The sequence below is a fragment of the Balaenoptera physalus genome, assembly GCF_965194825.1.
Source record: "Balaenoptera physalus genome assembly, chromosome: 1".
Lineage (NCBI taxonomy): Eukaryota > Metazoa > Chordata > Mammalia > Artiodactyla > Balaenopteridae > Balaenoptera > Balaenoptera physalus.
The window spans coordinates 121,845,248-121,868,501 of NC_138882.1; the positions used below are offsets into that span (position 1 = coordinate 121,845,248).

The following is a 23,254-nucleotide window of genomic DNA, read 5'->3' on the forward strand; positions in this document are numbered from 1 at the left end:
GTTACTAAAATTGTAACTTACCTAGGCATAAAATATCATCACCCTCTTTGACTTACCTTTTTTGTCCTGATAGCTACTAAATCCCATGGAGTCTTCCTTCAAAACTGTATCTCTTTATGTTTTGCCATATTCACTATCTTCTCTCTAGCACAAAGTCTTACATTGTTTAGTTAATTAAAAATGTGTATGAAGCACCTCGTATGCTCTGCATTGTCTTGGGAGTGTAAGCTGTGAATGTCTTACCACTGCTGACAGCTCACACGTAGCCTAGCCGTTCCATGTGCCAGGCACAGTAAGTGCTTTATGTGTGTTAGCTCATTCCATCCTCACTGGAACCCATGAGGTAGGTTCAGTTTTTACCCCCTTTGTATGGAAGAGGAAACTGAACCAAAAAGAGCTGAGTAATTTGCCTATGGCCATTCAGCCAGTAAGTGGCAGAGCCGGGATTTGAGCTCCGGCAGGCAGTCTGGCTCTAGAGTCTGCACTCTTATTCAAATGCTGTTTCTTTCCAGATGTTGATCTTCAGAGTTTGCACTCGAGGAATACACATAAGTTAGCTAGGCTGCTTCTGGAATTCATCTTAGGCCTACCTTTTTTAGCTCCATATGCACCAGTCCATTCAATACATGTCAGATTAATTTTTCTTAGAATGCTTTTATTGTCTCTCTCCTGCTCAGAAACTTCTGTAGAGCCCTATTTCCCACAGAACAAAATTTTGACTCTGTGGCCTGAAATTCACAGATTTCCACAGTCTCCTTCAACGTGCCTTTCCAGCAGGTTTTCATCTCCTGTTTCCTCCCCACATCCCAGACAGACGGCCCCGCCCAGTGATTCTCATCCCTGCCCTGCTGTTTCTCCAAGTCCAGAGGGATTCTTTTTCTCCCTCATCCTGCAGGTGCTATTCGAAGTCCACCTCCCCTGCCAGCCTTGCCTGATCACTCAACGCGTGGTTTTTCTTGGTTCACTAGTACCCCTTGCTGGCCACATCACTGATTTCACTTTTAATAGAATATTTCTGGGAATCGATCGTTTACTTTTTGGTGTAACTGTACCCGGCCTCCCCTAACAAAATTGTGGTGGATTAAACTTGTGTTCCCCTGTAGGGTCATTCTAATAAGTTTTGCTACTTGGGTGATATGTAATTGGAACAGATTTCTCAAATATCTTTTTTTCCTTCAAATCCCACTTTTCCCTCCTCCTCTTTTTCTGTCTCTTTTAGCACTCCATCCTCAAGTCTAATGGGATGGGTTCTGTTTTATCGCGGTTGATGGGAAGGAAACTATTTTTTTTAGACATTCCTATCCTGCATTCTGCAGTATTTTATAATCTTGAGAGAGCTGTCTACATTCTTTTGCTAGATCTGCTCTTTCTCTCCCATATTCTTTGTATATTATTAGAGTGGTATCTTGTTTTTACCTGGTACAGAATATTTTCTCCTCCATTGATTTCATAATCAGGTCTTAAATTCACAGTCTTTGCCAGGCTGCACTTAATGTGTAATTATTTTTCTGTCTTATAACCTCAGCAAATCTTAAGATCTGGTTAGTGGGGCTAGAATGCACTTTTCTGCCAGCCCCTTTTAAAAAATGAAATTATTTGACCAATCCTCCATCATCTCTTCACTCTTGCTCTGTAGGGGGTGTTTCGTCCTGCCATCGCAGGAAGGGGACCTCATGATCTCCCCCTCCAGGGTTTCTCTTCTCTACTGAGAGATGCTTGGAAAATCCTACCCCTGACCTGATTCGGGGCCATACATGTTGATCTTTGCTTGTTCTGTGAACAACAGGATGGAGAACATTTCCTGTTCTTGATGCCAGATGGAGGTAGTTCCAAGCAGAGATTATACCTCCATGTTCTCTCATTCCCAAAATTGAGGTAATGAGCTTTGAGTCTAAATAAGGTGGTAGCTTAAAATAGCAGCAAATTGAATGCTGCTGTCTTGGTCAAGTTATTCACTCCCCATTCACTTTTTGGGTTTCTTTAGCTTAGCTAGGAGCATGGGAAGAGTGGCTCTAATATTCCCCACTTCTAGAGTTAAGTTGGCAGCATTTCAGTTTGAGAGGTTGTAGGCCATGTGGTCAAGAGAACTAACAGGTGAGTCAAACAAACCTGGTTTGGATCCCCGATCTCACACTTTTCTTTTCTGTTTCAACCTGGATAAAGTATCTGACTTCAGGTTGCAGGTGTATAAAATGGGATGGACAGATTCGGTATTTGACTCTGACATTGTGATGGCCACTATTCCAGTTCCTGAATGCATAGTAGTGGGGAAAAAAGAAAAAAACATCCCTGTCCTTGTGGAGTCCAGTGTAATATCTCCCTCAGAGGGTATTGGGAAATTAAGTGAGAAATAAAAGTTATAAATTTTAGGCACAGTGCCTGGCACTCAGGACATAAGAGCTGTTATTCAGCACTGTGCAGTGTCGACCTTGCCCACTTTGTATCCCCGCTTGGCACAGAATAAGCACTCAGTAAACTTCGATTGAAGAACTTGATTCATGCATGTGTACCAGTTTTTTTTTCATTTGTATGTCAGTATTTTATAAAACCCCCAAACAATCACGTGTGTATTGTTTCCCTGGTTTACTTTTTTAGCTTTTGAAAAGCAACGTGACCTTTCCTTTTCTGGCAGTTCCTACAGGCACCATTGATAGACATCACATGCTTGAAAGAATCTTTAGCCTTTGGTTGCTTAGCTTTCAGCACAGGTTGGATGTTGTGGGACTTCTTATCTGATAGTTTCCTTAGAATAGCTGGGTTAAGCAATGGCTCAATCCTTTGACTTGGTATTTGAGGAACGTGATCTGGTGAGGCTCAGATGCTAAGAGTGTCATCTATGTACATTCTCGAACAATAGTTGCAGGTCTGGAGAGCTAGCACCTAAATTCTTTAACAGGAGTCCTAAAGTCAGATTTTTCAGCAGATGGAACTCCTGTAACATAATAAATAAAAATGACTTTGGATTTAGGCCTGGCTTTCATTCTAGTTAGGTGTCTTGGGCAGTGTAATGAGACTAAATCTCAGTTTCCACATATGTAAAGTGGGGTTAACAGTATTAACATTTTCATAAGATTGTTGTGTTAGTAAGTGAGAGATAGTGCATGTAAAGCAGTTAGTACAGTGCCTGGAGTGTGATAATTGCTGAAAAGTGGTAACTATTTTTAATTATTTAGCCTTTTTAAAAAGTCAGGCAAAATTTAAAAGATAAAAAATACAGGGACTTCCCTGGTGGCGCAGTGGTTAAGAATCCGCCTGCCAGTGCAGGGAACAAGGGTTCGATCCCTGGTCTGGGAAGATCTCACATGCTGCAGAGCAACTAAGCCCGTGAGCCACAACTACTGAGCCTGTGCTCTAGAGCCTGTGCTCCGCAACAGAGAAGCCATTGCAATGAGAAGCCTGTACACCACAACGAATAGTATCCCCCACTCGCCGCAACTAGAGAAAGCCCGCATGCAGCAACGAAGACCCAACCCAGCCAAAAATAAAAATAAATTAAATAAATTTAAAAAAAATACAAATCACTAAAAAAATTATGTAAGTTTGCATGTGCAAATTAACATTTGTTTCATCTGAAAGGTCTGGTAGTTGAACCATGGAGTGACAGCAGGTAACACAAATGTCAAGGTCATCTTGTTGAACTTGCTGGTTTCACACATGATAGCAGAGTCCCAAATTGATTTGGTGACTTAGCATGGTGAAGGTTTATGTTAAGTTTTCTGGACTCTCATTATCTTATCAAGTAGATGAGGAGATAAAGTGGGTAGATGGGGAAGGGTGTGTGGGACAGGGTTTATAAAGGTTTGACTTCTGCCGTGGCATGTGTGTGTCTGTATGTGTGTTGATGTGAGAAGGAGAGAGAGCGAGAGCAGCAGGGCACACGTGTGAGAGAGGGTGTGTGAGAGTGAGTGCGAAAGAGTACGTGACAGAGCGTGCGTTTGAGTGTGAGTGGAGAGAGAGGCTGTTTGTGTGTGTAATTTCCTGGGTTTTGGGGGTAAACATTTAGTGCCTGCTAATTTTCCCTACTTGTTGGATTCCAAGAAGCAAACTTAAGGGCAGAAAGAATACATTCACTCCTGGTGAAGACAGCCCTCGGCATCTAACCCTGTACTGTGATACAGTATAAGGGGGAATAAGTAGGAGTTTTATCACAAGAAGGTGGGTGCTTGGTGACAATGTCTGGGTCGACATCATGGAGGTGGAGCGACCCCTGTTATCCTTTGTGGTGCTTTGATGCTGTAGATCTTGGAGACAGGAACTCTTAGGTGTAAATCTCATACGAGTTCTTGCAGAGCTAGAGGAATTGAATTCCTTTGACGACAATTACCTCTTAGCTGGAGGAAGTATCATACAGGCCACTTTTCAGAAACGTTCTTCAAAAGCCATGTGCAAAGCATTGTTATGATTTTTTAAAATACTTACAATTTCTAAATGTGAAATCATTTAGATTTAACCGTCCAATAGTAGTCAAGCACGTGAATTAGTGGTTTACTAAGCACAGTTGACCCTTGAACATAGCAGGTTGGAACCACACAGGTTCACTTATACGAGGATGTATTTCAGTAGTAAATACTACAGTGCTACACAATCCACGATCCATGGTTGGTTGAATCCTCGAATTCGCAGGGCGGACTATAAATTACACTTGGATTAACCCCTGCATTGTTCAAGGCTCAAATGTCCATCAGTTTTGAAAACAATAAATTTGAAATGCAAGTATAAGAAAAATAGATTCAAATTAGATAACCAACCAGGACCTATTGTATAGCACAGGGAACTGTACTCAATATCTTGTAATAACCCATAATGGAAGAGAATATAAAAAAGAATATATATATATATATATATATATATATAATTGAATCACTTTGCCATACATCTGAAGCTATCGCAACATTGTAAATCAACTATATTTCAATAAAAAATTTCTTGAAAAGAAAAAAATAGCAAAACTCTAAAAAAAAGAAGAAGAAAAATGGATTCAGACTTAACTGATTTGGATTCCTCCTTCCTCTTCTCATTCTCCATCATTAAAGGCCAGTAAGGTTGTTAGTCATTGGGAGTGGTCATCTCTTCTAATTCTATGCTATTTTGAATTGCTGATTTAGCTTGATGAGGTTATTTCTGGGGGGGAAAGAATTCCTGTATTTTGACATTGATATGATTAGTAAAAACCAAAGCAGTGAGATTTTTCTGGCTGATGTTTATAGGTGAGGATTCAGGATAATAAGAAGGCATTTGCCTCCCCTGGTAAATGGTAAAATTCATATACTTCTGTTTGATTTTCTTTCCTAGCTTGTTCGTTTTGGTTTAAGTAACCAGCTGGTGGTTGCTTTCAAAGAAGAAAACACTGTTGCTTTTAAGCACTTGTTTTTGAAAGGATATTCCGGTGTAGATGAAGATGAATACAGTTGCAGTGTATATACTCAAGAGGACACCTATGAGAGCATCTATTTTGCTATTAGTCAGGCAAGTATTTTGTTGTGACTTACCTATACTTTGAGAAGATGTTGATCTTTGACCTTGTTGTCTTAGCAAAGAAAAAAATTATACATATATTAACATATTCTGATTTAAGTTTTGCATAGTCTGCCAAAAAAGTTTATTGCTTTTTCTGTGGCTACATTTCCACACAACAGATTTTGCCTATTTTAAGTTTTTCTTTAAGATTTATGTTTGTATTTATGCCTTCCCACCCACTGCTAGTGGGAGATTACCGCAGATCAAATAGCCAGATAGCTAAAAATAGGCTTATAATCTCAGAAGGTTTGATGAATGAGAGACCAAATCTAAGATTCTAGCATCTCCATTTTGATGTCTTAGCATTAATAAGCCTAGCTGAACCTTAAGAATATGGAGTAAGATATGATAATATTTGTGTCTAGGTAGTATTGAGAAACCAGATTGGTAGGCCTGAAGAAAATATTTAAAGGAGAGAAATTCTTATACTTTCTTATTCATTCATTCATTCATTTACTCATTCAGTAAATATTTGGGTACCTAGTATGTACCAGGTACTGTTCTAGACATTGGGGATATAGCATGAATCAAACAGACAAAACCCCTGTCCTTATAGAGCTTAATTCTAGAGGGGAGAGCCAGACAAATGAAAAGAAGTGAAAAATATAGTACAGAATGCTGACTCCTTGAAAACACCACCAAAACAAACAAACAAACAAAAAAACGCATGTTGAGAAGCAAGACTGAGCTCACTGCTAACAGTGGTGGCAGAGATGGTCCCTTGACCATTCTCCATAGGCTGTAGAGTGCAAAGTCCGGGTATAGATTTTGAAGTCTGGTTTAAGGCAGGTCTTTCAATGTGAGGGGAGCTGGATAAGAATTGAGTAAAGATCATCATATAATAGTTTAGGATTGGTGGGCATAACAAGAGGCGGGTTTTGGCGGGGGATGTTCAGAGAGTCTTGGGAGTTATTAGACTACATCTTCAAAATGATCATCTATTTAAATGAGGTTTGGGGATATTCCTGAAGTAAACAATACAGTTATTTGCAATTTTTATGTTCCTGGGCAAAAGTGTCCTGGAATAATAAATTCATATTAATGAAGATAGGGGCCAGTAAAGCCCTGGTAGTACAGATAGGCAGATGGTAAAGCTGTGTTAATGTAAGCGGTGGGCGTGGATGGCTTGGGTCCTCAGAGGTATGTTGAAAATGATAACTGGAATACAGCAGGGGAGGAGCCTGGACTGCCTGGTGGTGCCTGTGCACTGGAGATGGATGTTTGCAGTTTTCTTTGGGTGGTAAGGAAAGGCCTCATGGAGGCGGTAATATTTGAGTCAAGGTCTGAAGAAGTGAACCTTGCAGATAGATACCTGGGCTTCTAGGCAGAGGGAACAGCAAAGGCCCCAGGCAGGAGTGTGCCTAGAGAACTCCAGAACTGCCTGGAGGTCAGTGTGGCTTTGGAGGTGGGGGTGGGGGGGTGGGGGTGGAGCCAGTGGCCAGTAGTGGGCTGGGAGTTCAGAGAGATAGGCAGGACCTTGACTTTGGCTCTGAGTAGGTGGGAGCCTATGGCTGCACTTTAGTTTCGAGTTCTGTGACGCCGTGTGTTTCTGCTCAAGCCAAGAAAATTACCTTGTGGTGTTTTACATTGGGGAGTTCTACTGAGGGATATGAGACAAACAATAAAAAATAGTTAGAAGTATATTCCATGTGCTGTAACTTCTGATGAAACTTGTTAAGCTCATAAGTGTCTTTATTTAACTATTTTTAATAGTTTCATCAGCTAAGGAATTTATCTCTTGGGACCCTTGGTTATGGAGAAAATGAAGACAACAGAATTGGATTAAAAGTCTGTAAGCAGCATTACAAGAAAGGGACCATGTTTCCTTCTAATGAGACGCTAAATATTGACAGCGACATTGAAATAGGTAATACAGTGATAATTTCATTCCATATCTTTATCATCTTCTGGGGTAAGAGCAAAAAACACCCTCGTGCGCTGGCAGCCCAAATGAAACAACTTTGCTTTTGTGACGGCTGACCTGTCTGAGGCTTTAACATTTGCCTGCAAAGGGCTTTGGCTCAGGAAACTATGGGTCTGCTGTGACAGGACCAGGAACATTTGTGGATCTCTTTGGTGCAACTCAAGATCGTTGGTTTTTGGGGTAAATGCACAGGTGTTTCCTGTTTGTTTAATTTTTTCCCTCCATGAGGGGGTGATTAGGCTTTTTGTAAAAAAATGAGTCTGTATTTGTTAAATGAAATAATGTGAGTTAAAATGCTTGGTACTCTTGCTTTTATCATTTGTTAAATATATTAATGCTCTTCAAAGGTGAATTGTGATTAATAACTCATTTTCTCTGTTTGGAGATTGTTTGGCAAAAAGTTAACATCTAATCAAGCAGAATTGTTTTGTGACATTCTGTTAAGAATTTAAAAGCATACCATATATAAGTGCAAAGTATTTGACTTGAGGCTCTGGAGGTTTTGTCTTTCATTCAGCAAACCTTTGGTGTACAGTTATCACGCCTAAAGCACTCCCTGTTTTATGAACTGGGGTTGCAGAGATTAATCAGTCATGGCTCCTCAAGTAGCTAACAGGTCAGAAATCGGGGTCCTAGTAGCAGTGTAAATTTGGAGTGGTTTTATTAAAAAGAGAGCTCCAGGGCTTCTCTGGTGGCGCAGCGGTTGAGAGTCTGCCTGCCAATGCGGGGGACATGGGTTCGAGCCCTGGTCTGGGAAGATCCCACATGCCGCGGAGCAACTAGGCCCGTGAGCCACAACTACTGAGCCTGCGCGTCTGGAGCCTGTGCTCCTCAACAATAGAGGCCGCGATAGTGAGAGGCCCGCGCACCGCGATGAGGAGTGGCCCCCCTCTTGCTGCAACTAGAGAAAGCCCTAGCACAGAAACGAAGACCCAACACAGCCAAAAATAAATAAATAAATTTAAATAGCACTTTATAAAAAAAAAAAAAAAAAAAGAGAGCTCCAGAGTTCATTTGACCATATTTCCTATAACCCAATTTTAAGGTGCCTTGGTAATACAATAGAAGAACATCCCTGTCAAAGGTTCTAATTCTTTTTCCACAGGCTACCTGTTTAGAATCCTTTCATGAGTAAATGTGTCCTACCCTCTTGACTCTAAAAGAAACAGCCCATAAGCCAGCACTGTCAGGGTCCCCAGGTTGCTTCCAGAGACCCATCAGTAGCTTGGTTCTGTGGCCAGCAGCCTTGAAATGTCCCTTATCTTATTGCCCTGCAGGCTCTGCTATCCTGAGATGTGTGTGGTAGTCAATCTGCAGGGGCTGATCCAGTTTCACCCTGCATCTTTCTCCTGAGCTGTCAGCCGTGCTCCCCGCCGTGGGCAGTTCCTGTAACTGGGAGTCCTGAGAGGTGGAGCTGAAAGCTTGTGCAGTGACCCTACGCTCCTAATGAGCCATGGTCACTTGTCCTCTTAAAAATGTGAGCCTTAATTGGATGAATCATATGACTATTTTCCAGTGATTCATTTGTTGTTTCCCTCAACTGATTTTTCTTGGAAAATTGATTAAAGAAATGTGGCCAAAGTCAGTATCAGTGGCTAGGCGAGACAGAGCAGAAAGCAGGATTTATTCCCTGACCATTGGACAGTGGTGTCCTTGGTCATTTCCTTTCCATCATATGGAATATTTTTAACCAAATGGAGAGAAGTTGACAATTAATTTGACTTTAAGAGAGACTGTTGAAGCAAGCTAATTATATTTTTTGTCTTATTAAATTAAATATAACTTATCAAAGAGAACTTTTTGATGTATCTATTCAAAAGGTGTAAAAAATAATCTTAAAAATGCTTGATACTGGATTTTAGAGTTTCTTGTCTTGGACATATTGGAGGAAGCCTGCGGACGGTATAAATAGGGATTGAGTTTGACTTCATTGGTGTGGCATTATAGTTTAAATAGGTGAATTAGCAGAAGCTGTTCTAGATTACCTATGTATGAATTTTGCAGTATCTTTATGATTAAGAGAAGCATCCTTCAGTGTGCTCAGTGCAGATATCTGCCTGTGTGCTGCTTTCCTGGTGGGTTTATGTTTAGCTGCATGACTGATTGTACAGTTCAAGCTAAGGGTTTCTCCTAATTCATGCTGAGGGCATATCCCTCTGTCCCTGCCTCTAGACCTATAGCTTTACAGTTCAGCTTCACTGGGGGTACTGTAACGAATCCTGTTAAAAAAAATTTTTTTTTACAACATTTAGATGGATATCATTCTAATACAGTGTTTTACTTTCTATAATGCAGATTTTGAATTTCTTATCTTCTCCTTTCCACATATTCTTAGCATGAAGCATTATGACCATTTCATCATTTTACCTGTCATTTTAAGAACATGTTGAATCCACCCTCCCTTTGTCTCTGAGAGGGTTGTTATTTCGTTTGCTGGAGTGTTCTGCCTTGTAAATGAGATTCATTTGAGTGCTGACGCTGCTACTCCAATATTAGTTTGTTCTGCTTGAGGTTTGATGTTTTACTCAGGGCTTCTGCCATTCTTTAAAAAAAAAAAAATCTCAGTTCTTAGGTTTTGCTGCCACCAGGTGCTCGGTGGCCTCGTTAGCAATGACTGTAGCATGAGGTGTGGCAGACTCCAGAGAGCTCTGAATGTGTATGCAGCTAAAGCGTTGTTCTCCTGTTACAATTACAGCATCCGAATAATCAAATACACTTTTATAAGGCAAATTCTACAGATAGTGTAACATTAACTAACATGTGCTGTCATTTCTCTGAATCCGTCATCAATTTTTAAAAAAACTCATCTGTTTTATAAACATTTGAAGGTGAAAAAAATTAATGTCTTTTTTCATTTTTAAAAAAATTGTTATTGACATATAGTTGCTTTACCAGATTGTGTTAGTGTATACTGTACAGCGAAGTGAATTAATGTCTTAGAATGAATGAAATACAGGAGAAAAAGGCCTCGGACAGTATCTGGCACACAGATTTTTAACACATTCCTCCTTCTTTCAGAATACAGTCATTTACCCAGATAAGTTTAATTTAAATATTATTTTTTCCTTTTCCTTTACTTTAGAATAAGAATGTTAAAGGTAGAAGGGCCTTAAATAGCCTCAGTTTGGCCTTCACTTTACAGTTGAGGAAACTGATGTTCAGTCAAGCTTGGTGACTAGGCCAAGGTCATTCAGTGATTTAGTGACCGTGGGTCTTTGCTACTCTAAACCTGGTACCATGGGCATCACCCAGGAGCTTGTGAGACATGCAGAATCTCCAGGCCCCCCTAGCCCTGCAGAATCCATATCTGCATCTTAACGAGATCCCTGAATGACATACACGCACATTAAGCTTGGGAAGCGCCGGCTCAGTACTCCGCAGCTGAAGGTCTTTGACTTCGCACAGACCTCTCTTTTACCAGCTTCACACATTTTATACTGTCCATCACCATCGGCCTTCAGTGCCCCCTGTACCAGCTTGGGCACCCCTGTCCCTCAGTATCACTCCCTTACAAAAGCGGTTCGGGCGCTTGCCTCTCCCTTCTTTCTCACCTGGATCCTGACGGCCGTCACCAGGGCCCTCCGTGGCCGAGCCCCGGTGCCCCAGCTGCTGATACCTCCTGGAGAAACGGGCCAGAGCAGAACACACGCTCACACGGCCACACATCTGCAAGCCTCCGCACACAGCACCTCCAGCAGGCTTCCCGTCAGCCCGGGGCTGCAGAGGCGAGGCCACGGCCAAAGGCTTCCCGAAGCACCAGGGCCCACCCCTTTCAGCTCTGCGAAGTCGCCTCCCTCTGCACCCAAATTCGCCTCTCTGAGCTCAGTTCCTCCCTGAGTTCCAGGCTCCTCCTCCATTCAGCCGGCTGCTTGACAGGCCACGTGACAACCCCCGCTGTGACTCTAATAGGGACTTCAAACCTGCTGTGCCCAAAACAGAACATTTCAAGCCTCCCCTACCCCCCACCCCTGGCTCAACCTGTTTCTTTCTACTCTTGCCCATCTCAGAAAACGAAACCAACATTTTCACATCATGCCATCATATTCCCAGTTGCTCAAGCCCCAAACTTGAATGTGTTGGTTTCTCCATTTCCATTGCCACCTCTGTAGTCCAAGCCGCTGCCACTCTTGCTTGGACTGGTCTCCAACCCCTGCCCTGCCCCTCAGCAAGCAGAATATTTTTTAAAAAATTGGCTAAGTTGGGACATCTCATTCCCTGGCCTAAAACCCACAAGTGGCTTCCCATCTTTTTAGAATAAAACCCGCAAGTCCCTGTAGGACGGGCCACCCGCCTGCCTCTCCAAGCCCCCGCTTCCCTGGTCCTGCCTCCTTGCTGTTTGTTGAACAAGTCAGGCTCTTTCTTGCCTGGGACTTAGTGCTCACTTTTGTCCTGCCCGGAGAGCTCCCCCTGGATCTGTGCTCAGCTGGGTCTCCTTCCTCCCTCAGGTGTTGGTTTAAACAGCCCCAGCGCCGCAGAGCCCTTCCCAACAGTTCTCCTCAGGTAGGGCCTCCCCACCCACTTAACCTCCATCACTTCACTGTGTCTTGGCAGTACTGTGCACACCGTGAAATTGTCTTATGTATATTTTTTCACTCTTGGTTTATCTCCCCCACTACAGTGTGAGCTCCATACAGACCTCGTCTGTCTCGTTCATTGCTCTACCTTCAGTGCCTGGCACAATGCCTGGCCCCTGAAAGCTTTCAGTAAATATTTACTGAATAAGTGAATGAGTCAGGTAGGGAGCCTGGGCCTTTTGAGTTTCTGAAATAGGTGCTCAGAGGCCAGCCTCATCAGTGTACTGGTGAAGAGCTCAGGCTCTGGAACTGAGCACATGTGGATTTAAATTCTGGTTGGCCACCAGCTAGCTGTGTGACCTTGAGGAAGTTTCTTGGCCTCTCTGTGCCTTGGTTTGTCCATCTGTAAAATGGCAACAATAGTGTATCTCTCACAGGGTTGCTTCGGGGGTTAAACAGGATGATGCATTAAATGAGAGAACATATAAAGCCCCGAGCACAGTGCCTGGCAGAGAGTAAATCCCTGTATGTTTTTGCTATCTTTATCATCCTATCTTTAGTCTCCTATAAAAAAAGTTTCTTTTGATCAACTGCCCTCACTGTATCAATCAAGGCCCAGTCAGGAAAACCAACATTGAATTGTTTCTTGATACTAATGGTCCATTTGCCAAACACAGGGAGGCACCCCCTCTGACACCTGCCTTTCTTAAATATTGTGGCTGTTGAGCTGTCCATTCAGCTCCATGTCCTTGTTTTTGGCCCAGGATGCCTGATTGTCATAAAGTGTAAGTGTGTCCTCCGTATTTTGAGTGTCCTATATACTAGGCAATGGGTGTTCAACAGCCACAGCAGTTGTGCCCTTGCTCTCAAGGACCTTATCTTCTAGTTGAGGAGATAGATAAGCAAATAAAGAGTCAAACTGTGAGAGAAGATTCTCAGAGAACAAGCCATAGGGCCTACCCGGGTTCTCAAGCACCTACTGAGTGTCAGGCACTGCAGGAGGCCCTGACTTTTCCATTTTTGAGGCAGCACAAAGTGGGCAGCAGCAGCCCAGGTGAGAGTCAGCCAGGCTGGTTCACACCAGTTCTGGCATCAGGGCTGAGTGACCTTGAAGGGCGTTGACCATGAAAGGTGTTCATTGTCTCCAGACCTCCTCGGTTTCCTGCCAAGGTGTTAGGCTACACAATAGTGAGACTAATTTTTATGTGCGGCTCTTGGAATCATTCTTTTACAGTTTACAGCTCATAATTTATTTTTATTTGAATACAATCTAAGTTCCTTTCTTTCTCTTAATTTTTTTTTTTTTGGAAAAGTATCGGACTAAACAGAAAAGTTGCCAAATAGCACAAAGATGTCCTTGTATACCTTTCATCTAACTTTCCCAAATGCAAACATTTTACCACATTTGCTTTATCATTTTTCCTACATAAAAAAATTTCTCCTGAAATATAGGAGACTAAGGTGCAGACACAATGCCCCTACCTCTAAATACTTGTGTGCATCTCCCCAAACAAGATCATGCTCCTTATAACCACCGAACAGTGCTCAAAAGCATGAGTTAACATGGACGTGATACTATAATCTACAAACCCTATTCATATTTCATCAATTGCCCTAACATTATCTATAGCAAAAGCCATGCCTAACCTCCCTGGTCCAAGATCACATATTGCATTTAGTTGTCATGTATCTTTAGTCTCCTATAATCTGGAGAAAAATTGAGTTCTTGGCTTTTTTTTTTTTTTTTTAATGATCTTGACATTTTTAGAGTAGAATGTCCCTCCCTTGAGTTTTCCTGTTTTTCTTTTTTTTTTTTTTAATTAATTAATTTATTTTTGGCTGTGCTGGGTCTTTGTTGCTGCACATGGGCTTTCTCTAGTTGCGGCGAATGGGGGCTACTCTTCGTTGCGGTGCGTGGGCTTCTCATTGCGGTGGCTTCTCTTGTTGCGGAGCACAGGCTCTAGGCGCGCAGGCTTCAGTAGTTGTGGCTCACGGGCTCTAGGCGCACAGGCTTCAGTAGTTGTGGCACGCGGGCTCAGTAGTTGTGGCTCGCAGGCTCTAGAGCGCAGGCTCAGTAGTTGTGGCGCACGGGCTTAGTTGCTCCACGGCATGTGGGGTCTTCCTGGGCGAGGGCTTGAACCCGTGTCCCCTGCATTGGCAGATGGATTCTTAACCACTGTGCCACCAGGGAAGTCCCCCCTGGTTTTTGTGGGTTTTTAAAAAATACATTTATTTATTTATTTTTATTTTTGGCTGCATTGGGTCTTCGTCGCTGCACACAGGCTTTCTCTAGTTGCCACGAGTAGGGGCTACTCTTCGCTGTGGTGCGCGGGCTTCTCATTGTGGTGGCTTCTCTTGTTGCGGAGCACGGGCTCTAGGCACGTGGACTTCAGTAGTTGTGGCGCACGGGATTAGTTGCTCCATGGCACGTGGGATCTTCCCAGACCAGGGGTCGAACCCGCGTCGCCTACATTGGCAGGCGGATTCTTAACCACCACGCCACCAGGGAAGCCCCTAGTTTTCCTGTTTCTTTGTGCCTAGATTGAGGTTACGCATTTGGGGCAGAAATACCACCCAAATGGTATGTTATTTCAGGAAGCACATGATGTCTCTTTATCTCAATCCTGGTGATGTTAACTTTGATCACGTGGCTAGGATGGGATCTGCCAGGTTCCCCACTGTAAAGTTACTGGTTTCCCTGTTGTGATTAATAAGTATTCTGTGGAGAGATCCTTTGGAACTTGTTGAGTCTCCTGCTCTCATCACACTTCGGCCCACTGGTTTTAGCATCTGATTCTTGCCTGACAGTCACTGTGGTTTTTTCATGGCCCTAGACTGCATTCACCTAGACCTGCAGACCCTCTCCAAGAACCCTCAGGACTGGAAGAACTCATCATTCTTCAGACTGGAATTTTATCGGTAAATATGCTTTAAAGTCTCATTGCGCAGGAGACGTAGATGGGGAAAGGAGAGTAGGGTAGAAAGACTGTGGCAATTTATACCTTGTAATATTTTTTATTCAGCCTCTTGCAAGTTGAAATCTCCTTTCATCTCAAAGGCATTGACCTGCAGACGATTCATTCCCGAGAGCTACCAGACTGTTACATCTTTCAGAATACGGCAAGTGTCTATTTTACTAAGCCATTTAATCATTTTTCTCTACTCCTTTTGTAGGTGCAGAGTGCAAAGCACATCTGCCTATAGATGTGTTTGATGCAGTTTTGTTTAAAACAGTTTTAATGCCACTTTATAGCATCGTTGGTCTAGAGGCCATGACTTCTAAAAATGATACAAGCCCATTCCAACTTTTTAAAACTAGATTTTTGAGTTGAAAAGAGTTTTCAAAGTGGACTTTGACTTCCTACTCTCGTAATACATTTTTAAAAATAGCTTATGACCTGTGTTTTAAGTGCCTATAATGTTTTTCCCACCTTCGAAGGAAGGTCTTTGCAAATGTTGTAGCAAATGTTTTCAGACCTCAAGGCAGAAAGTGCCCCCTTGGTCTGAAGGCCAATCTGCAAAGGATCAATTGCTGCAGCTTTTATTTTGGGAGGGGCAGGCATGTGCCATGGACTTCCTTCCTCCCTTCCTTCCTTCCTTCCTTCTTTCCTTCCTTCCTTCCTTTGTCCCTCCCTCCCTCCCTTACTCCCTTCCTCTCTCCCTCCCTTCCTTCTTTCATGTTTCTTGATGGGCAGAGCTGAATGCTCAATTGGACGTTATATGTAGCTGCTGTTTTAGCAATTCAGAAGCATGCTTCATTCAACAACAATCGCTAAATGCTCAATGAGTCCCTACGAGGCAGCAGGCAAGTTGCCATGCTCTAGAGGTACCATGGCCCTCAGGAAGCTTACAGCCTAGTGGAAGAGATAGAAAAACAAGTCAACAAAAAAATTAAAGTAATTATAAATTGTGACATGTAGTCAGGAAGAATGTCTCCCCCAGAGAGTAGCATGATTAATCTCCCTGGGGTGACCCACACATTACAAAACGCATTATGAAATCCAAGGCAAGGCAAAGAGCTTGGAGAGCTGAACGTATATGTGATCTATGATTAAACCCACAGGTGCCTGAACATCTTTGAGCATAAGCCACGTGCACATTACACATTCTCAGTGTAATCTAAGAATATCGTTATGACCAAACCAGAGATTCGAGAATTAAGCTATACAGACCTCATTTCTATACCTATGAGCTAGGACCAAACTTCCACTAGCCCTGGCATTCAAGGCCTCATTTTCCCCCAGGAAAGCCCCTAAAATACTCTGCATATTTCACTTATAAACTTTAAATGCTTGAAACATAATGTGGAAGATTGAGGGCATTTGGAAATCTTAAATTCAACCCATAACCCTGGAGCAATCTTTGCCACTTCTGAAAGCACATGTAGCACTTCTGAAAGCACATGTAGCACTTCTGAGAACATATATATAGCGTTTGAAGCAAATAGAAAAATAATTTCTAGCCTAGTAAAAATCTAGAGTTTCATACCCAAAGGACTAAAAATTAAGGCAAATGCTTGTAAATTCCATTCAGTGTAATAAATGAGGTCTTTGTGTTCTCTCGTCAAAAATTGGTGGTGAATTCTCATTTTTGTTCTTTGGACTGGTTGGCTGTTTTGCTTTAGAATTTCTCTGAATCCGAATGTACTTTTAGTAGAATTTCATGTATTCCCCCTTTGGACCACATTTTTTCATTAACAATAAGAAGTTGTGAAGGAATCATGTGATGAGGACATTTTCATCAGTCTAACTCTCTTTGGATCAGCACGCTATCTGGATGCCATTGATATTTTAAGCAGAATTGATCTAACCAGTCATACTTTCTGCTGGGCCATAACCTCATCATCAATTTGTGTCTCCAGATTATCTTTGACAATAAAGCTCACAGTGGCAAAATCAAAATCTACTTTGACAGTGACGCTAACATCGAGGAATGTAAGGACTTGAACATCTCCGGATCTAGTAAGTATGTTATATGCTTGCCCATTGTGGATTATGGAAGATTTTTATCACTTCATTTTGGGATTTGGGGTATATAAATGGTTTGTTTGGATGATGATAAGAATAAAGGGCTCCAAAAAACCACACTTTGAGCATTCGCTTCTGTTAAGCATACCCCGAAGCTTTGCATTTTTGTTCAATTCAGCAAATGTTGATTACAGACCTTGTAGGAGAGGTCATGTGGCCCAGCGGTTAAGAGCAGTTTCTGGAGCCAGACTAGCTGGGTTCGAGTTTTGGTTGTTTCCTGTGCCTGTGATCTTGGACACATTGCTTAACCTCTCTGTGTCTCAGGGTCCTTCTCCGCAAAATGGAGGTAATAATAGTACTTACCTTCCGGGATGTTGAGTATTAAATGAGTATGTAAAGCAGAGCACTGAGAACAACAGTTGGCACACAGTAATTGTAGGCGCTCTGGAAAAGAAAGAAAACGCCTTCGTGAGGGGCACTGGCATGCTTATAAAATCTCTAGCGTGTCCTGACTAGGAGTAAGTGGTGGAGGCACAGAAGATATGAGGATCAAGAAAGCAAAGGTTCATTTTGATGGGGACAGAGTGAGACATGGAGTCCAGCAGTGCTTCTTGGAGAAGGTATGATTTGATCTGAGCCTGTGACAGTGGAGTGGGATCAAGGCCTTCAGAGCCTAGAGAGCAGCCTGGACAAACCTGGGTCATTTACTCAGTCATTACTCAGGAAATACCTCCTGATCCACAGACTAAAGTGGGCTACTCAGACCCCATTCTCACTGCGGGGGGCGGTGGGGTGTTGGGATGATGTTAATGATTGGTGATCAGTATTTTTTCATTTACAAGTTTTGTTTAACTGAACCTGCCTTTGACCAGATTATCAGAACAAAATAAAATGTAAAATACCTGTGGTTCCTAACTATTTTATATTAGTTTTAAATTAGACTCAGTTTGTGGCCTGTTGCTTTTCGGTTGCATAATATGTCCTGATGATTTTGAGGTTTTGGCTTTTTAGTCCCATTAGCTGACTCCAGCCTCTCATCAGAGTACACAGTTTTAGTTTCTGTTAAAAAGTGCATACTCTTCCTCAGCAGACACAATCTCCCCAGCAGAAACACACAGGTCAGACACGTGTCTTCCAAGTCCGAGTGTAGGCTGCAGCCATTTTATGTGATAAAAGCTAACCCTTGTCATATAGGAAATATGGTTTGGTATAGTCATTTGACCAAATAAGTTAGTCAGTCAAACACGTTTGCCAGGACAAGGTTTCCTTCCTCTCCACGGGCGTCCTTATAATATTGGGGAGCTGTCCTGGCCTTTGCTCAGAAGAGAGGCGCTCTGGCTCCCTCCCGTGGCCAGTGAGGAGAAACACAATCTCACAGCTAGAAGCACTGACATTTATATATGCTTCTCCCAGGGCTGCGCCATCACTAGGAGAGCACAAATTTAAGATGATGTGACAAGTCTTACAAAGCTGAAGTTTGGAAACCAGCTTAGGAAATGGATTTTTTTTTTTTTTTTCTTGTATAGGAAGCTGTCTGGTGGATTGATTGCCCTGGCTCTGGGGGAGTAGAACAAAGGCAAGGGTGACATCTGGTGGGATCCTTGTGCAATTTGCAAAACATGCTGAGGTTCATTCACATCCATGTGCTTACCTTGAAGGTTCTCTCTCCTTCTTGTCATTACCTATGTTATCTCAAGGTGAAACATAAGGGAATGCGCATTTTTACATACAAACTTGAAGTTGCCTTTTCTGACTTCTAATACCCATGCCCAGTGTGCCACTAATCTTCACATTAACTTGATTTTATAAATGTAGCCATTTGGGCATGGGAGCTGGAGGAGGTAGGTACTGATGGACAGGACTCCCCACTGATGGGTGATGTAAACGTATGTCCCAGGGAAATGGGGTTTAGTAAGTGTGGGAAGCCCTGGTTAGGGTCACACAGGCGGCAGTGGTGGTGTGTGTGGGACTTCTCAGGCCCCTGGAAGGACTGAGTGGGGTAGGATTTTCTTAACCACATTTCCAGAGGCATCTCTCTGGACTAGTGTTATACAAACCCAGGTTTAGGAACTGTTCCTGTGAGAATAACATAATTTCAGTAGAAGAAGAAAGCAGTTATGATGTTTATAAGATACTTTTTGTAGCCACATCACACTAGTCTTCTCAATAAATCAAACCGAAACAATACAATACTGATTTCTCTGTTAGGAGGGACGGTTTGTCTTCCTAGTTCTGGGCCTCAGTTTTCTCATCTGTAAATAAGGCCCAATTCAAGTAATCTTAGAAATTTCGTTCTGGTTATAGGTCAGAAAGGAAGGTACTCGAGGCTGTTCTTGCATTTTTTAAGATTTCGGTCCCATCTTCCCGAGAACCGCCCCTCTTCCCTCTGCCTCATTCCATGGCTCCCCCCACAAAAAAATGGTCTTGGGTTTTGGTCAGGTTGTTTTCTTACCTACCCATTAGGTGGTCTCTCCAGATAACTTAAACTTGTGAAGGGTGAAACGGCCAAAGGTGGATGTAAGTGCTCCGTACGAGACACTGACAAGCACTCGGCAGGGATCGTTCGACCTGATTTCCTGACAGCGCGTGAAGCTGGTACAGCTGTGCTCCCATTTGGTACCCGAGGCACCTGAAGCTTAGCAAGGCTAAATGACTCGCTCAGTGAATTACATTTACTCGCTGGCCATGCTCCTAACCCACTTAGGGTTAGGATGAGGTGCCCTCAGACACCCGTGCCATGGTCGCTCACGGCGCCGTTATTTCTAAATCCGTGGACACACTCCCATCTTTCTCTTAAATGCCTTCTCTGCGGAGATGTCGCTGTGGAACACCCTGACTTTAGACTCTCCTGAAGGTTGCCTGTCCCCAGCGCTGCTTCCTTCTCCCCTGGCCTTTCTCCGTCTGGTTCCTGAGTGCATCTCCTCTCCTAATTCCCAAACATTGCCACCCCCGCCTTCCCATCCTTCCTAGTCTGCATTCCGCTCTGTCGTCTCTCTGAGTGACTGTGTCCACACCCATGGTTTCGGCTGCCACCAAGTTGTCCGCTCTTGTCATGAATGTCCAGACTGAGCTCAGTTGACCCAAGACAGAAAAGGAGTCATTCTCGGTCAGTCCTTCCTTACTCCCTAAGTCCCATTAAAGACCAGGTCGAGTCTCTCTTCTTCATCTTTTGCCACTTTGTGCCTTATCTTTGTGTGCCTTCTCTGCCTCTAAGTTCGCTCAGACCATCACGAGTTCTGACTTAGATTATTCAGTGGTCTTCCTTTGCTCTGCTGGGGTCTCTGCACTTATCTGTAAGCGTACTGAAGCATTATGGGGACACACATAAGCACAGGCACTGTCATGCTGAATGAAACACACCCGGTCCCTGCCTCCCAGAGCCAATCATGTTGGGGGGGGAGATGGACATTGAATGATATAATAACCACTGAGTTTGCTGTTCTTGTGTGCATGGGGCTGCTCCAAGTGCTTCCATGTGTGAACTTATTTAACCCTCACAACAGCCCTATAATATAGGTATTTTTTCATTCTACCCATTTTTTGGATGAGGAAACTGAGGCAACTTCCCCAAGGCCCCACAGCTTCTGAGTGCAGGGCAGAGATTCAGACCCAGGTCTCAGGCTCCAGAGACCGTGTCCTTTTTCATTTCACACTGTCTCTGTGCTCCTTGCTGTGCTGTCTTTGAAGACACAACTCTAAGTTCAGTGACCATCAAGCAGAGGGGAGTAAATGGAGATATAGGTGTGTATACTTATGGACAGGGCTACGATAGGGTATTGGGGGGAGGGCTGATGGGGATGGGAATTTAGGGAATTGTCCTGTTCTGTTCTGGGGAGGAAGATACTCAATCTGAAACCCAAGGCTGAATAATCCCCATGTGTGATGGAGAGGGGGTGCTGTTCCAGGCAGAGGGATCAGCATGTGCAAAGTCCCTGAGGCAAGAAAGAGAGAGAGCAGAGAGGGAGGGAGAGAGCTCCAGCGCCTGGTAGGAGCAGGGAAGGAGGAAGAGAGTGGCCTCAGGGTGGGGAAGGTGGGGGCCGGGAGAAAGCAGCAGGCAGCAGGTGATGAGACCACAGCAGGTGAGCAGGGGCTGGGCAGGGGAGAGCCGTGGTTGGGATTTGGGACAATACCATGAAGTCTGAGAGAAGCGAAGTTTACAGTTTCATCTTCCTCCAGTACATTCCCTGTGTTACTGTGTTCCAAGGTAAAAATCTGATTACTACTCTCCTTACTTTCATTCTAAGAAGTGATTTTTCCCACATGCAGAAAAAGCGTATTGAACTGTCACTCTTCGCTGGGAAAGTACAGAGTAAGGTTGAGAAGCAGAAATGGGGATTCTGAGTGGTGGGACTTTAAAACGTGTGTTCCCCCATTAATGGAGAGCTTGATGTTTGTTTTTATGTGGAAGAACTCAGAGTATGTCAGTAGTTTTGCCTCTTTTGAATGGAGCCCAAATGGACCACCTTCTACTGAATTCTTTAGTACATCTGTTAAGAATTTATATGTTTTTAAACGTATAACTCGACCTCAGGGAATGATTACATTGTTTGTGAACCTCTGAATGAGTGCAGTGTGATTTGTTTCTGATGTTAAAGCGTTTATCATTTGATCTTATTTTCCAGCTGCCATCTTGTTTGGAAATTATTCCCAAGTAAGGTGTGTTTGACATTTGAATTCTGTTTTCGTTTCTCAGTTCAGAAAAATACTCAGTATGTCCTGGTGTTTGATGCATTTGTCATTGTGATTTGCTTGGCATCTCTTATTCTGTGCACAAGATCCATTGTTCTTGGTCTAAGGTTACGAAAGGTAAGTGTGTGTTGGAATTTCCTCCCTCCCTTCCTGACCTCCGCCTGCAGTTTGTCCAAACAGTGGGGCCTTGACATTGGGTCATCCTGCCCTTTCTGGGACCCTTGACTGAATTGTATTCCTTTGAATGACTGTCCCCCTACGAGGCATTTTCAACCTGGGGTGTAGAGAGTGAGTCAAAGCTCCCGACATGTCAGGTGGAATCAGACAATTATCCTGCTTAAACCTGAGCTAATAAGCACAGATACACAGTGGTGAATGATCAAGCCTTTGAATGCTTCTAGAATAAATGAGACCCTTTTAAATTCAGGAGTGATCTTAAGAACAGAGTAATAACATGTGTGGGTTTCATCTTTTGTCTTCAAATCAGAGTTCATTCTGACAGGGAGGCATGGTAAATGGGTTATAATGAAGCATAAAAGACTTTATTCTATTATTTAAACTAGTTTAAAAATTCTTCCCTGAGTTTCATTTTACCTTTTTACCCTTAGGGCTCTTGTGAATATATACTCTAGCTCACCACAAATCTTATTCTGGTGTGTGGCATGTATGTAAATACAGACTGGGGTCAGTGGACATAGGAAGTCATCAGAATACCATATGTAGAGGAAGGAAGCAGTCTACATTCTATTTTTCCAGGGCTTGACCTGTGTCGATTTGTTTTGTAAATATCCACTTCTCTTAGCCACCCTCCCCCACCCCACAAGCCCCTTGATACTCTGAATCCAAAGCCAGGGTCTGGGTTCTGCCGATGCGAGGGTGGCACATTGGGAGCACACGCTCGGGGGCCGGACTGCCTGCACTCAAGTCCTGGCTTGGCCGCCCCATGTCTCAGTTGCCTCCTCTGGAAAGAAGTGTCCGTGGTGCCTAGTTCGTAGGGTTGTCTGGTTGAGTGCGTTGAGAATATGTGAAGTGTTTGGAATGTGCTCTGTGTTAGCTATTTCAACAAGAGTCTGTTGGAGTGAGAGCACAGCATTGAGCGTTTGAGTCACTTAGTTAACTGGCATGCTCACCTCTAGCCGGGGTGGATGGTGGAGGAAGGTGTGGGCTGTACTCTCGACCCTCCAAGTGAGGGTCCGTCACGTTGGAAAAGGCAATGCCGTGTCTTTGGACAGGCGAGAGCGCTGTTTTGCGCTTTTCTCCTTCCAGAGGGCAGTGTGGTTTGTAAGAAATGCTTTTTAAAACGTTTGCCGCAGAGATTCTTAGATTTCTTCCTGGAGAAGTACAAGCGATGTGTGTGTAGCGCCGACCAGTGGGAGTTCATCAACAGATGGTATATCCTGGTGATTATCAGCGACCTAATGACAATAATTGGATCCATATTAAAAATGGAAATTAAAGCCAAGGTAAGCGGCAACCCATTGTAAATCTTCTGATCTTTCTGTTCTTCTGGATGGTCTCAAATACCGTAAGATATGCAGTGATTCTCAGGTTTTCTCTTTTCTCACGCCCATAAAATGGAAGCCTCCTCTGACTTGGTTTCTCATGAAGGGAAAATGAGGAAGCAGATGTTCTGTGGAAGGTGA

The 23,254-nt window shown here is 43.3% G+C and overlaps 1 protein-coding gene across 5 annotated transcripts in view; it reads left to right on the forward strand.

Annotated features, from left to right (window-relative positions):
* MCOLN2 (mucolipin TRP cation channel 2) overlaps nucleotides 1-23,254 on the forward strand; it is a 63,872-nt gene that overhangs the window by 17,761 nt on the left and 22,857 nt on the right. For all 5 annotated transcript variants that reach the window (XM_082410341.1, XM_082410338.1, XM_082410339.1 and 2 more), the window contains exons 3-9: nucleotides 5,293-5,466; nucleotides 7,231-7,384; nucleotides 14,790-14,874; nucleotides 14,979-15,075; nucleotides 16,817-16,916; nucleotides 21,616-21,728; nucleotides 22,925-23,074. In XM_082410341.1, coding sequence (XP_082266467.1) covers nucleotides 5,293-5,466; nucleotides 7,231-7,384; nucleotides 14,790-14,874; nucleotides 14,979-15,075; nucleotides 16,817-16,916; nucleotides 21,616-21,728; nucleotides 22,925-23,074 — 873 coding nt within the window. The remainder of the gene's footprint in view (nucleotides 1-5,292; nucleotides 5,467-7,230; nucleotides 7,385-14,789; nucleotides 14,875-14,978; nucleotides 15,076-16,816; nucleotides 16,917-21,615; nucleotides 21,729-22,924; nucleotides 23,075-23,254) is intronic.